The sequence below is a fragment of the Saccopteryx bilineata genome, chromosome 5 (genome assembly GCF_036850765.1).
Source record: "Saccopteryx bilineata isolate mSacBil1 chromosome 5, mSacBil1_pri_phased_curated, whole genome shotgun sequence".
Classification (NCBI taxonomy): Eukaryota; Metazoa; Chordata; class Mammalia; order Chiroptera; family Emballonuridae; genus Saccopteryx; species Saccopteryx bilineata.
In genome coordinates this window covers 63,758,174-63,772,578 of record NC_089494.1, presented here as the reverse complement: position 1 = coordinate 63,772,578, position 14,405 = coordinate 63,758,174, and the positions used below count along the sequence as shown (strand labels likewise).

Genomic DNA, 14,405 nt, shown 5'->3' with positions numbered 1-14,405 from the left:
TCTTAATATCTATTTTCATATGTTGTTTATTTAGTTAATATTTATAGAACCTTCAGACTTCTTATGATGTTAGCAGCAAATATGCAGCAGAACATTGAATTAAAGGATGACTAATTAATTGATGTATCTCAAAAAATACCCAAACTTCTTTATTCATTTTACTAAAATAAATCTCTTCACACGGCTTTGAATTCATGGCCAAGAACAATTTCAAGCATAATGCAACAAGTTTTGAATAAAGTTTTTATATATTTTTATACTGCAATTATCTAATTATAGATATATCAGAGGCAAGTCTTCAAATGTTATTTCAAAACATTTTTATTTTAAAAATTAAAATAGCTATGTGATTTTCATTATGAAAGAAATAAACAGCAGATCCTTGAATAATATCATTTATTTAACAATGTTTAGTTATAACATTGATGAAATGCCATGGGAACTTACCTCTTCTTTAGATCATTAGCTTATGATAAAATTGTTTTTCTTATACATTATTTCACCACAGTTTCAGGAACCTATCGATGACATTGAGTGAGGACTTAACTGTATAAACATACTGTAAAGATTTTAAAAGACTATATAAAAACTTAACTAGAAGCCATCTAGCCTACTGACTTTTTAATACATTCAAAACTATTTTTATATCTGTACGTATCTATATACCTATGTTACAAGCAGATATGTTTGTATATGACACCTATGTTAACATTATAAATTTAAATTTTGTAACAAGGAAAATGGCTGTAGTAGATTAGAAGGTGTACAACAACTAGGAAAGTAAGTACATGTAAATTGTGAAGGAAAGCCCTGGCCAGTTGGCTCAGCGGTAGAGCGTCGGCCTGGCGTGCGGAGGACCTGGGTTCGATTCCCGGCCAGGGCACACAGGAGAAGCGCCCATTTGCTTCTCCACCCCTCCACCGCACTTTCCTCTGTCTCTCTCTTCCCCTCCCGCAGCCAAGGCTCCATTGGAGCAAAGATGGCCCGGGCGCTGCGGATGGCTCTGTGGCCTCTGCCTCAGGCACTAGAGTGGCTCTGGTCGCAACATGGCGACGCCCAGGATGGGCAGAGCATCGCCCCCAGGTGGGCAGAGCGTCGCCCCATGGTAGGCGTGCCGGGTGGATCCCGGTCGGGTGGATCCCGGTCGGGCGCATGCGGGAGTCTGTCTGAGTGTCTCTCCCTGTTTCCAGCTTCAGAAAAATGAAAAAAATAAATAAATAAAAATAAATAAATAAATAAATAAATAAATAAATTGTGAAGGAAGAAAAAAATGAAGACAATCTGTAAATAAATTATTAAATCCAGTCTACCATATAATTTGAATTGGAAAAATGACATAAGCACAATATAAAAACCTACGTATTTATAAACTCGCCAGAAAGTTGTCTTGGGAGGGGGTCTATGCTGGGAAATGGCTGGTAGATGAGATTCTACAACACAATGAAGTGGTTTTTTTTTTCTTTCCTGAAAATGAAAATTATACTGTTATTTTCCAAAATAGAAGTAGTTATGAAAAAAAATTCAGAAACCAAAAACCCAAAAGAAGAAAATCACTCATAATTTCATAGACAAAATGATAATATATCATTACACTTTTTTATAATTTAAGTTTTATGAAATTAGAATAACCGCTTCATAAAATTTTGCTGTTTAACAAGATTTTGTGAACATCTCTCATGCCAATACATATAGTTCTATATAATAGTCAATGGATAAATAATGTTTTATTTTAGAATGTACATTAATTTGCTCAAACAGTCCTCTCTCTAGGTTATAATCCAGTGTTAGCTATTCTCATACATTCTTTGCATACTTTTCTAATTATGTATTTTTTAGGCTAAACATTGTTGGATCAGAAGGTTTATGCATTTTTTATCTGGTTGTCGAACTGCCCACCATAAAAGAATAATAAGCTTATTTTTATATCCAAGATAGGCTTAGTTTATGCTGCATTTTGTGTTATATACTGCTGTGTCAGTGCGACTTCAGTGGAGGCCCAACACTGAATTTGTGTTATGATGGAGTTTGTTATGTATTAGAATTCTACATGCTTTTTGAGTTGTTAAGTCCAGCAGTAAGAGAAATGTTTACATTTGCAACTTGGATTACATGATAATTCATTTTGAAAAGCTGTACTCTCCAGCCAGCAGTTAAACTGTGACACTGAGTTATATGTCAGTATTTTGCTGTTATGGGACTTGGTCATAGTGCATGATCCTTTCTCATCTTAGATGAGTGACCGAGGAGGTGGTGTTCCTTTGAGGAAAATTGACCGACTCTTCAACTACATGTACTCAACTGCACCCCGTCCTCGTGTCGAGACGTCCCGAGCAGTGCCCCTGGTATGTGATCAAGAAATAATGAAGTGTGTTTTTGTGAATTGCCGAACAACAACAACAACAACAACAGATTACCAAATAAATCAGTTGAGCCGTTGGGTAGGGTACACCACAAGGAAGAGGGGAAGCTGTAGAAAAAACACTTTCGCCTCTTAATTTAAACAGCTTGGTTATTTTTTTCTTTTGGTTGAAGAGCACAAGATAGAGTGTTGTTTTAGAGGTCTCGTTGCCAAGCTTGATAGTTGATATGTCAGTAGTTTCCATGTGGTAAGCCGCATTTTGACATTCTATTTTTTTGTGTGTGTGGGTGTGTGTGACAGAGACAGAGAGAGGGACAGACAGGGACAGACAGAAAGGAAGAGAAAGAGATGAGAAGTATTAATTCTTCGTTGTGGCACCTTAGTTGTTCATTGATTGCTTTCTCATATGTGCCTTGACCTGGGGGTGGCTACAGCAGAGCGAGTTACCCCTTGCTCCAGCCAGCAACCTTGGGCTCAAGCCAGTGACCTCAGGGTTTCGAACCTGGGTCCTCTGTATCCCAGTCTGATTCTCTGTCCACTGTGCCATCGCCTGATCAGGCTTGACATACTATTTCTAATGTGAAGACTAAATGAACAGTTTTAGTGGTATTTGGTCAACACTGATTTACTCTTTAGTGTTGATTTTTTTTCCCTCAAGTACTTATAATCTCATATTCGAGACTCAGAAATAAGACTAGAGTTCTGATCAATTTATTATCCAACCTGGAAATGGTTCAAATTATAATTGTTTTGCTGACATTTAAAAATTTTTAGAGAGAGATGTGGGGGAGAGAACATTGATTGGTTGTTCTACTTACCTATTCATTGGTTGAATCTTGTTTCTGTCCTGAGTGGGGATCAAACCTGCAACCTTGGCATATCAGTACAGTGCTCTAGCCAACTGAGCTACTTGGCTAGGGCCTTTTGCTGTATATTTTATTCATCTTAGTAGTCATCTGTTTTCAAGTTTAATAAGATTAGCTTTTGAATTGACTCCTTCCTTGTGCTCCAACCCCCTGAAAAGCGCTTTGCCAAATCTCTGACCTGTAATTCTAGAACTGTTTTTCTAGGCTTGGAGTCTTCTCTGGCATATGCACTGAAGTTATGTGGTAACATGATGAAATACAGTATGAGATGAATCTCTTTGAGACTCTAGGAGGTTACTAGAAGGACTTCATTATAGTAGTTTTACCTGTTACACAGCACAAATCCTGTAGCTACAAGAGTCAGCTAATGAATGCATAAATAAGTGGAACAACAGATTGATGTTTTTCTCTTTCTCTAAGTCAATAAAAATTAAAAAAAATAAAGCATCTTCTAATTTTACTCTAAAAGTAAGGGAGAGAGAGGATATACTACTTTTGTAGTAAACAGATATTGTAAATTTGTGTGGCGAGTGGCATGGCATACTAGTCCAGACTCTGGATCTAAACTGTCTGGTTTCACTTCTGACTTTACTACATTTTAGCCCTGTAGCTTTGGGAAAAGTAGGGGCCTTTTAATACCCTAGTACCCTGGTCGGCAGACTGCAGCTCGTGAGCTACACGCTGCTCTTTGGCCCCTTGAGTGTGGCTCTTCCACAAAATACCATGTGCGGGCGCTACCTCGATAAGGAATGTACCTACCTATATAGTTTAAGTTTAAAAAATTTGGCTCTCGGCCCTGGCCGGTTGGCTCAGCGGTAGAGCATCGGCCTAGCGTGCAGAAGACCTGGGTTCGATTCCCGGCCAGGGCACACAGGAGAAGCGCCCATTTGCTTTTCCACCCCTCCGCCGCCCCTTCCTCTCTGTCTCTCTCTTCCCCTCCCGCAGCCAAGGCTCCATTGGAGCAAAGATGGCCCGGGCGCTGGGGATGGCTCTGTGGCCTCTGCCTCAGGCGCTAGAGTGGCTCTGGTTGCAACATGGCGACGCCCAGAATGGGCAGAGCATCGCCCCCTGGTGGGCAGAGCATCGCCCCTGGTGGGCGTGCCAGGTGGATCCCGGTCGGGCGCATGCGGGAGTCTGACTGTCTCTTCCTGTTTCCAGCTTCAGAAAAATGCAAAAAAAAAAAAAAAATTGGCTCTCAAAAGAAATTTCAATCGTTGTACTGTTGATATTTGGCTCTGTGGACTAATGAGTTTGCCGACCACCGCCCTAGTACACAGATGGACCTGGAAATATTACACTAAGTGAAATAAGCCAGTCAGAGAAAGACAAGTACCATATGATTTCACCTATATATGGAATCTAATGAACAAAATAAACTAACAAAATAGAAACAGACTCTTAGATATAGAGAACAGACTGACAGCTGTCAGAGCAGAAGGGGGTTGGGGGCTGGGTGAAAAAAGTAAAGGGATTAAACAAAAAAAAAAAAACTCAGACACAGACAACAGCATGATGATTGAGGGAGAGGGGGAGTGAGAGGAGGTAGAAGAAATAAATGGTGATGGTAGGAGACTTGACTGGGGTAGTGAACACACAGTGTAGTATACAGATGATGTGTTGTACAGTTGTACACCTGAAACCTGTATAATTTCATTAACCAATGTCACCCTAATAAACTTAATTAAAATAAATTTTAAAAATCGAGTTATTGTAAGGGTGACTTTTAATATATAGAAAAAAATACCTTTTGTAGTGTCTGGCACAAAGTCAGTGCCATATAAGTGTTGTTTAGGATGCAGAATTTATGTGAATGTTTAAGAAAATGGGAGGCTTGCCATGCACAGACTACCCTATGCATCTACAGCCTTACAGAGAGGAAGACTGTTGTTGTTAAGCACTCTCAGAACCTCCTTCTTGATATCCTGACCATTTTGTAAGTGGACCCAGTAAACAGACATTGGGGCAGCTGGAGAAACACTGCCTGACATCCACAGGAGTGGTCATCTTATCTGCCTGACTATTGGGAGCATCCTCCATGTGGTGCCTTCTGGTGGGCATCTCTGTGGGCAGAGTATCTTCACACTGTGAGCCTGCTTAGAGAGGACCATCCACATTTTCCTCTTCCAGACCAACTTCCCATCAGCTATCCAGTTTTGTTTTCTCCAAGTCTCTGACCAGCCAGCCAGCCCTTTCGCCACCTGTGAGTCGATTTAGGTGCTGAACCTCAAGTTCTGCCTACGGGTAGGATTTACTTCTGCCCTGAAGAGGCTCTAGTGAAAGGGCAGTTCACTTCTGGCTGGCGTTGGCATCCGGTGTAGACACATCAGTGGGACAGGCCCATGCTGTTTTCTTCTCCGAATTATTTCTAGGGGAAGCCCCAGGAGTCCATGGGTGTGGTTGAGGGAGAGGCAGTGATGAAGGGGACCAGGCCATGGGACCCTGAGCCACCCGCTTGTGCGGTTTTCTTGGGGCCATATCTGAAACTAATTAATGTATCAGGGTCCCAACAGAAAAGAGATTTTAATTATGATAATTAAGGAAGGCTTACTTACACAAATTACAGAGCTGTGAGTAGGGCTAGTACAGGAAGCCAGGGCTAGCAGCAGTAGAACTATGACTGCCCAAAATCAAAGGGAGGAGGAGAAGAAGTTAGCAGAATCCAGAAAAGGGGAAGGTTGCAGAGCAGCTGCTTAGGGTCCCACCCTGTCCAAGGGAGGCAGCCTCAGCTGGAAGGAAGCAGGGGAGTGAATGCCTTCATTGACTTCCCCTGAGTTCCTTCCTGCTGGGTTCTCCATTTTCCAGATCCACTGCTGAGGACATGGGAATCCATTGGTCATCCATTCAGGTCAGCCTCCCAGGGCAAGGAGAAATGTGGAGAATAGATAGTTGATTTGGAGGGGTGAGCAGAAACTCTGGTTAGAAAAATTAAGTAATATGTGGTTGGAGATAGGTAAAGCCGGGCCTGGATTTGTTTATAGTACCCTGATTCCTGAATCCACATAAGCTTTTAACTAAAGTGTTATTTGGAATGTCATTGAATATCTCATTTGGTGATAAAAACTTTTTACATTTATTCGAAGGTTTGCTTTGTATTGAAAAATTGGTAGGATTTGTCCAGGTCAAGAGGTTATTCCAAATACTGGGAACGGGATGAACAGACACAGAAGTAGAAAATAGCATATACAGTGTGTCTGTAAAGTCATGGTGCACTTTTGACCGGTCACAGGAAAGCAACAAAAGACGATAGAAATGTGAAATCTGCACCAAATTAAAGGAAAACCCTCCCAGTTTCTGTAGGATGATGTGGCAGTATGTGCGCATGCGCAGATGATGATGTAACACCATGTATGCAGCGGAGCAGTCCATGGCCATGTCAGTTGAGATGTGGACGGTACAGAGGAAAGTTCAGTGTGTTCTGTGGCTCGCTAAATTCGAATCCATGACCAAAGTGCAACGCGAATATTGGGCGCATTTATAATGAAGCGCCACCACATAGGAATAACATTACTCAGTGGGATAAGCAGTTGAAGGAAACCGGCAATTTGGTGGAGAAGCCCCGTTCTGGTAAGCCATCAGTCAGTGACGAGTCTGTAGAGGCTATACGGGATAGCTACCTAAGGAGCCCTAAAAAATCTGTGCTTGAGCCCACATTGAACTGCACTGAATAGGTATGAAACTGGGAGAGTTTTCCTTTTATTTGGTGCAGATTTCACATTTCTATCGTCTTTTGTTGTTTTTCTGTGACCGGTCAAAAGTGCACCATGACTTTATGTACACGCTGTATTTGAAGAACTGAAGAGCAGAAAATTTAGTTCAGCTGGATTGGAAGGAGGAGTCGGAGACCTGATCTTACTGGGTCTTGAAAACTCCTTTTAGAAGTTTGGATTTTTATTTCAAGCCAGTGGGTGGGGATTGGGGATGTGCTTTGAGGATTTAAAATTTTTATTTGTTTATTTGTTTATTTGAAAAATTGATTTGAGAGAAGAGACAGAGAGAGAGAGAGAAAGGCAGGAGAAGCAATTCCTAGTAGTACTGGGCAAGCCCAGGGCTTTGAACCGGCGACCTCAGCATTCCAGGTCAGTGCTTTATCAACTGCGCCACCATGGGTCAGTTATGTGCTTTGAAGATTTTTAAGCAGGGAAGTGACTTGTAAGTGTGAGAATTAAGACAGAGCTGTTAGGGATCTCTCCTGGTTCAGAACACAGGCTACTAATTCATGGTATAAAGTTATGAGATGTCGCTCTTAGGCTCCAATAAAGCTTTTTTTCTACTCTTGCTCCTAAAAGGGGGAACATATTTTATGTGATATTGCCCAAGGTAGTGTTGGGATGCTCTAGAGCAGGCCAATGAAGAAAAGTAACGTGCTTTTCCAGAGCTCCCCAAGTATTGAAGACTTCTAAATGACTTGAGGGGAGAGGGGAGTAATCTAATGTACTCAGCTAGGCTCCAGCTTGGCCATTAGAAATATAAATACTTAGGTATTAGTCGGTTTCTTAGACACAGGCTCTGACAGCACTGGGGTACTCAGTAGCATTTATTTTCATTAGATAAGTATTTCAGTGTGTGGCTTTCTGAATAGAATTTCATTTTCCTCACACAACAGGCTGGTTTTGGCTATGGATTGCCCATCTCCCGTCTTTATGCACAGTACTTCCAAGGAGACCTGAAGCTGTATTCCCTCGAGGGCTATGGGACAGATGCAGTGATCTACATTAAGGTAGTAGCTGTAGTTTTCTTGAATGAATGAGACTTGTTTTGATAAGAAGATGTCAATATTTAACTGTAATGAAAATTTCCTCTACTTCATGCTATTGAAATAGAAGTATATGTTTTTTAATGTATTTTTTTTAGATTTTATTTATTCATTTTAGATGGGGGGGGGATAACAGGAGCAGGAAGCATCAACTCTCATATGTGCCTTGACCAGGCAAGCCCAGGGTTTTGAACCAGTGACTCAGCGTCCCAGGTTGACGCTTTATCCACTGTGCCACCACAGACCAGGCCAAAGAATATGTTTTTTTACATAGGACTTCATATTTTATGACAAATTATTTCCTTGACTATAGGAAAAGAAATATGCTAATCTGTAGTGGTCAGGACTATGGTTGTTAATAGAAAAAAGTTGGGTTGAAGTGGGGAATCATAAAAAGTTTTATGTCTTACAATTTAATTTTAACAGGATGCACACAAATGGACATTGACCCATTGCCAATCTTTGGATGTACTGCTCAGACCTTTTCTTTAGGTCTGCGAGAAGCTGTACTTATAGTGCTTTTCAGAGAATTCGCCTTCTCTTTTTTTGGCACTTTGAAATAATGCTTGATTTAACTATATCTTTATAATGACAGCTGTAATTGCATAAAGAGATTGGGAACAAGCACAGGTGATTCTTGGTAAGCCTGTAGCTCACCTGGTGGGAACAAAAGCAGTAAGCCTACGGGCCTTGAATGTTCCACGTGTTTATGCAGAGATCAGTGTATTTTACAGGGTAGAGAGCACTGAGGCCCATCAATCCACTGGATTGGTTAAGCTGTCGGTTATCTATTTAGTGACGCTAGTTTCTTGTTCTAACCACTAGATGGCACCCATTTTATAGGCAATACTGAAGACTATAGGAAAAAATAAATTTATCTGAAAAGGTTAAGTTTTTCAAGATTATAGTTCTTTTTCTCAGTTTTAAGGAACTTAAAAAAAAAGGCAACATGAAGTCAATATTTTTATCACTAAATGTAACATCTTTGATCCGGTCTTAGACCAAATGGTGCTGGCAGTTCAGGCATATTTAAAGAGAATGTATAAGTGAAAGGTTTTTAGCTGCATTTTGAGAAAGAGAGATGAAAGGAAAGGAAGTCTTATAGAGCCACTAAAATCGTCAACATCAAATGCTTTCTGTAGCATTGTCAGAATGCTAAGTTCTGATAGTAAATTGAAAAAATAGTTCAATATTTTCTATATCTTGGGGAATACCTATGGCTTAAGGTTAAAATTCTACTGAAATATCCCAACTTGAAGAAGATAATGAGGAACATTGTATTTCAAGTCTCAGTGATTTACAGGAAGGTGCAATAGAACAGTGCATTGTAATGCTATGTTGGAAACATGAATTCACGCATGATGCAGAAACACCTATGCTGTAGCTGAAACTGGTGGCTTTAATGGGAGGAGAAAAAGACACAGGATCAGACCCAGGGCCAAGAATGGTTTATGCAAAAGCCAAGATGCCTTAGACATAGTGTTATATTTATTGATGGTAATATTATGTTGAAATTTTCAAAGTACAGTGACTATATTGAAAATAGTATTTATTCTAATAAATTAAAATAGAATTAATTATATTATTGTACCATTACATAGATTAAGGTACATATGTCAATTCTTATGCCTCTATACTTACACGACTTCTTAAATTAACCAACTTCTGTTTTGGGTCATGTTTTATAAGAGACACCTATTACACTTGGGTAAAATTTCAATCCAGTGGGTTCAGGCTGGCTGGGGAATTACTGCAAGACAAATTCAGTGAACACGCCTATCAGGCATAGACTTAGTCAATAACGTGTTTCAAATCTGTGCACTATTTAAAAATGTATTGAGATGGTGTTATGATTAATGAAGTACGAAGTGAATAAAATATTGTTTAATTTGTAATAACCTTTTAAAATAACCACTATATGTTTTCTTAAATTATGGATCCTAAAAGCATACCAGACTTAGGTCCTGCTTTTCTTTCAGGCTTTATCAACCGAATCAATAGAAAGACTCCCCGTGTATAACAAAGCTGCCTGGAAGCATTACAACGCCAACCATGAGGCTGATGACTGGTGTGTTCCCAGCAGAGAACCGAAGGACATGACCACGTTCCGCAGTGCCTGAATCACTGGGACCCCTGGGAAATCCCAATGTGGCTTTTATGTGAAACTTGGAAGGGTTGGTGTTCAGAACTACATCATACCAAATACGTTATGTGTCTTTTTCACAACTATTTGGGTAGAATAAATGGAAACTGAATTCCATTTATGCCTTTTAAAGGATGAATTTGTACCTATTTGACACTTATATTTTCACAGTTAACTGAACATATTTTTAAACAACGATAGTTTTAGCCAACTTTCCCCTTTATGATAGACTTCAGAAGAGTGTTAAGTCTTTGGGTTTCTACAGGAAGCTATGTGGTTTTGCAAAATACTTTTCATTTATGTCTGCTAAAAACATTTTCTTAATACTGATTAGCATGTTAACCATTTTTTTGTTGTTATTTGGAGTTCTGGCATCCTTTATTTAGTCATGGCAGTTGTAGTAAGATGACCTCCCTTTTTGCAGTGACTAACTACAAGTAAAGCAGAAACAGTTGTCCTGTGAATATAGAACCAGCCACCTTAAAGCATCTACATATATTGTCTTAGCTCTGAAGTTAACCTGCCGTTTTAAAATTGTATTGTGAAAGATTATAACTAGTCCCCTATGGATCTAAGCCTTGATCATGGGCAGTCTACTTTGAATGTGTTTGTGATTAATGTAAGGAGAAAATTTTATACTAAAAACAAACTAGCAGCTACTAACATTCTAGAAGAGAAATTTTTGGCAAAGCAGTGAGTCCCAAAAACTGAACTATTGCTTGTTGAGATCACATGGGGGAGCTTTTGAGAAAGAGCTTTACGGGTCCTACTGCAGACATGCTGAAGTAGACGGCCTTAGAACGCTTGGTAGGTTATTCTGATGCATCACCTCCTGAGGGAACCATCCTGTTAAAGTGACAGAGATCTTTAGGTTTTGGTTTTCACCTATCCAAAGGTCAGACTTCTAGACTGGAGGAGAGACACACTGAATCTCAAGCCTGGTGCAGTTAGAAGCATGATTTAAAGCAGTAAACAAAATGACTACTGGAGAATAGTAGGTAACAGAAGGATAAGAACATGAATGCACAAGTCTTGACAAAGAGCATGTATTTTATAAGAAATATCTAGACTTTGGAAGAAGTCAGTTTGCTTATCACAGCAATCTTTTGCGTTGGTGTGGTAACTTGTAGTCTACAGATACTTCGGTATAGTATATGTACTCTATTGGGCTTTCAAACAGAAAGCTACAGAACAGGTGGTGTCATCCTTGTGTTCATACTCAGAGTGTGGGCCATAAGTTGCACAATTGGAACTGGCCCCAAGTTGTGCCTGCTGGTCACTCTGTCAGCCACTGAATCTGGGAGACCATGAAGTCAGGAGACTATGTTTAACCATAGCTCATTTTATTTTTACAGTGATGGAATACATGGAAAATGAATTTTGAAAGTAAGATTTTAAATGTTTAAAGAAAAGCTTTACCACTTAACTGGGGGTAATTTATCTGGAAAATACATTTAAGTGGAAACATCTCATTCTTTATAAGATTGCATAAGCTTAACAATTCTATATAAATGTGTAAATAGGAGGGATGCCGAAGGTCAGTTAGTCTAGAACCTGGACAGAGAGATGTTTGCCTTGGGCTTCTTGGCTAGTCTGACCAAACATTGGGAAAAAAGATCTTTTACCTAACCTGCTGTTGCTTTATTATGGGTTCTGTGACAAACAACAGGCTATGCCAATAGATGATTTTGTTAGGTCAGTGTGTTAGTTTTTTAACTTTAAATTCCACTTTTCTGCCCTAGAGGCTGGCAGCAGCAAGTGCTGTGGATTCAGTTCACAAGGCCAGCGAGTCAGGTTTTGGTGAGCTCGAGGCCGGCAAACTCAGGCACGGTCAGCAGTGCACATGGGGGAGGGCCGGTGACCGTGGCCAGCGCCCGTGGGCTCCTGTCTTACCCACCGTCCAGAGCACTTGAGTGCGAGCTCTCCCCCCCACCCGAGCCCAGATCCCTCTGCTGCACATCAGTGTCTGAGCTCCGATGCGTCCACAGGAGTCTTGTTCAGGGAGGCAAACAAGTAGGTGGGGAGTCCCACCCACCAACCCACCATAGCTCCCAGGGTTCCAGGGAAAAAAGTTAAATTACACTTTTCTTATAATGGTAAAATATTTTAGAATGGTTTGAATCAAAGTAACCTACTTTCTTTTCTAAAAGACATTTGTACAACGGACACAAACTTGATATTTTTACTTCTGAAAGATCCCCCCCTCCAATTTTTTTTAAAAGTTTTCCCTCTTTATTTAATGGTGTTTTAAAGGGAAAGTGCACTCTTTTCCTTTAGCTTCTTTTTAAGGTATAATGACTTGACTTTTTTATTGTAGTAATGAAAAGAAAATTATATACAAAAATATTTAGGGGGAGGATATTTGCTAGTTGGTTTTAGATCTTTAAAACCTGAAATGTTTTAAATTTTTTTTTACATTCTTTTGCCCACCAGCATTTAATATGATGCTATGTAGATATAAGAATATACTGAAGGATGAGAATTGATAAGGAAGTGATTTTTATAGACTAGGTGTTTAGTGAAGGTGCCAACATTTTTAGGCGGAATCGCAAAAAATATTCTGTCCTGTACTCAAAATACTGGCTTTAGATATCTTCATACTCAATAGCAACCCCTTTCTTACACTGAACATTTTGTGTGAAGATGTTGAAGTGGAGGTCTACATTTTATAAAATGTTTTGTGAATGGTAAACTGAAAGCATGGATCTACTCTTATTTTGAAAATTAAATTGGGACAACTTGGGTTTTGAAAACATAATCATGTTATGTAAATAAAAGTCTTGCATCATCAAGTGTCATCATTCTGTAAACATTCAAAAACCTGTAGCTAGGTGTCTTGCATTAAATCGCACTATCTTCAGTAGAGAAAGTGTTTGGAACTTAAATTTCCAATGTGTATTATTCTAATGGAGAAGGCTAGAGGGAGAGTTTGTATGGTTTGAGCTGGCCTAGATTTTCATTATCCAAACATCCACAGATGACTGACTTACTGCATGAATGGAGATCGGCTGTGAGATTTAATTTTAGTGAGAGAGAGGAACAGACAGGAAGGAAGAGAGATGAGAAGCATCAACTCTCAGGCGTCCGCAAACTACGGCCCGCAGGCCACATGCAGCCCCCTGAGGCCATTTATCTGCCCCCCCCCCCGCTGCACTTCCGGAAGGGCCACCTCTTTCATTGGTGGTCAGTGAGAGGAGCACTGTATGTGGCGGCCCTCCAATGGTCTGAGGGACAATGAACTGGCCCCCTGAGTAAAAAGTTTGGGGACCCCTGTTAGTTTCAGGTCCTTAGTTGTCATTGATTACTTTCACATATGTGCCTTGATCCAGGGGCTCTAGCAGAGGCAGTGACCCCTTGCTCAAGCCAGCAGCCTTGGGCTCCAGCCAGTGACCTTGGGGCTCAAGCCAGCGACCATGGGGTCATGTTTATGATCCCACACTCAGACCAGCAACCCAACACGCAAGCTGGTGAGCCCATGCTCAAACTGGTGACCTTGGGGTTTCAAACCTGGGTCCGCTGCATCCCAGGCTGTCACTCTATCCCCTGTGCCACCGCATGGTCAGGCCGATTCTTCAAGGTTGTATGCAAGTGCTCTGTTAATAACTTTTTTACGATAGAAGTAATTATAGAAAAGGTCTTCATTTAATGAGCATTATCCCCCTGCTTGTACAAGTTGAAAGTCAGATATAAACTTCTCTAGTCAAAGATAGATTTCTATTTCTTTTTTTCTTCTTTTTTCTTTTAGGTGGGAGAAGGGAAGATAGGTAGATTCTCACATGTACCCCAACCAGGATCAACCCAGCAACCCCTGTCTGGGGCTGATGCTGGAGTACTGAGCTACCCTCAGTGCCTGAGGCTTTCATGCTTGGACCAGCCGAGCTGTCCTCAGCACCTGGGGCCACCCTGGAACCAATAGTGCCACTGACTGTGGGAGGAGAAGATAGAGGGAAGGGGGAGGGGAAGAGAAGCAGATGGTTTCTTCTCTTGTGTGTGTGTACCCTGACTGGGAATCAAAACCAAACATCCATATACCAGGCAGATGCTCTATTCACTAAGCCAACAGGCAAGGCCCTATATTCTTTTTAAATTGATTTTAGAAAAGGAGTGGAAGGAAGGGAGAGAAGGAAACATCAATCTGTTGTTTCACTTGTTTATGCATTTATTGGCTGATTCTTGTATGTGCCCTGACGATGGTTTTAACCCACAACCTTGGTGTATTGGGATGTTGCTCTAACTAAATGAGCTACCCTCCCAGGGCTCCTATCCTATTTCTGATTGATGGGA

The 14,405-nt window shown here is 40.5% G+C and overlaps 1 protein-coding gene across 2 annotated transcripts in view; it reads left to right on the top strand.

Moving 5' to 3' along the window:
• PDK1 (pyruvate dehydrogenase kinase 1) overlaps window positions 1-12,913 on the top strand; it is a 48,944-nt gene extending 36,031 nt beyond the window's left edge. The window contains exons 9-11 of one of the 2 annotated variants that reach the window (XM_066278917.1): window positions 2,232-2,342; window positions 7,829-7,942; window positions 9,958-12,913. In XM_066278917.1, coding sequence (XP_066135014.1) covers window positions 2,232-2,342; window positions 7,829-7,942; window positions 9,958-10,098 — 366 coding nt within the window. In that variant the 3' untranslated portion in view covers window positions 10,099-12,913. The remainder of the gene's footprint in view (window positions 1-2,231; window positions 2,343-7,828; window positions 7,943-9,957) is intronic. The other variant, XM_066278918.1, reaches the window with a different exon arrangement.
• Window positions 12,914-14,405: the final 1,492 nt, after the last annotated feature.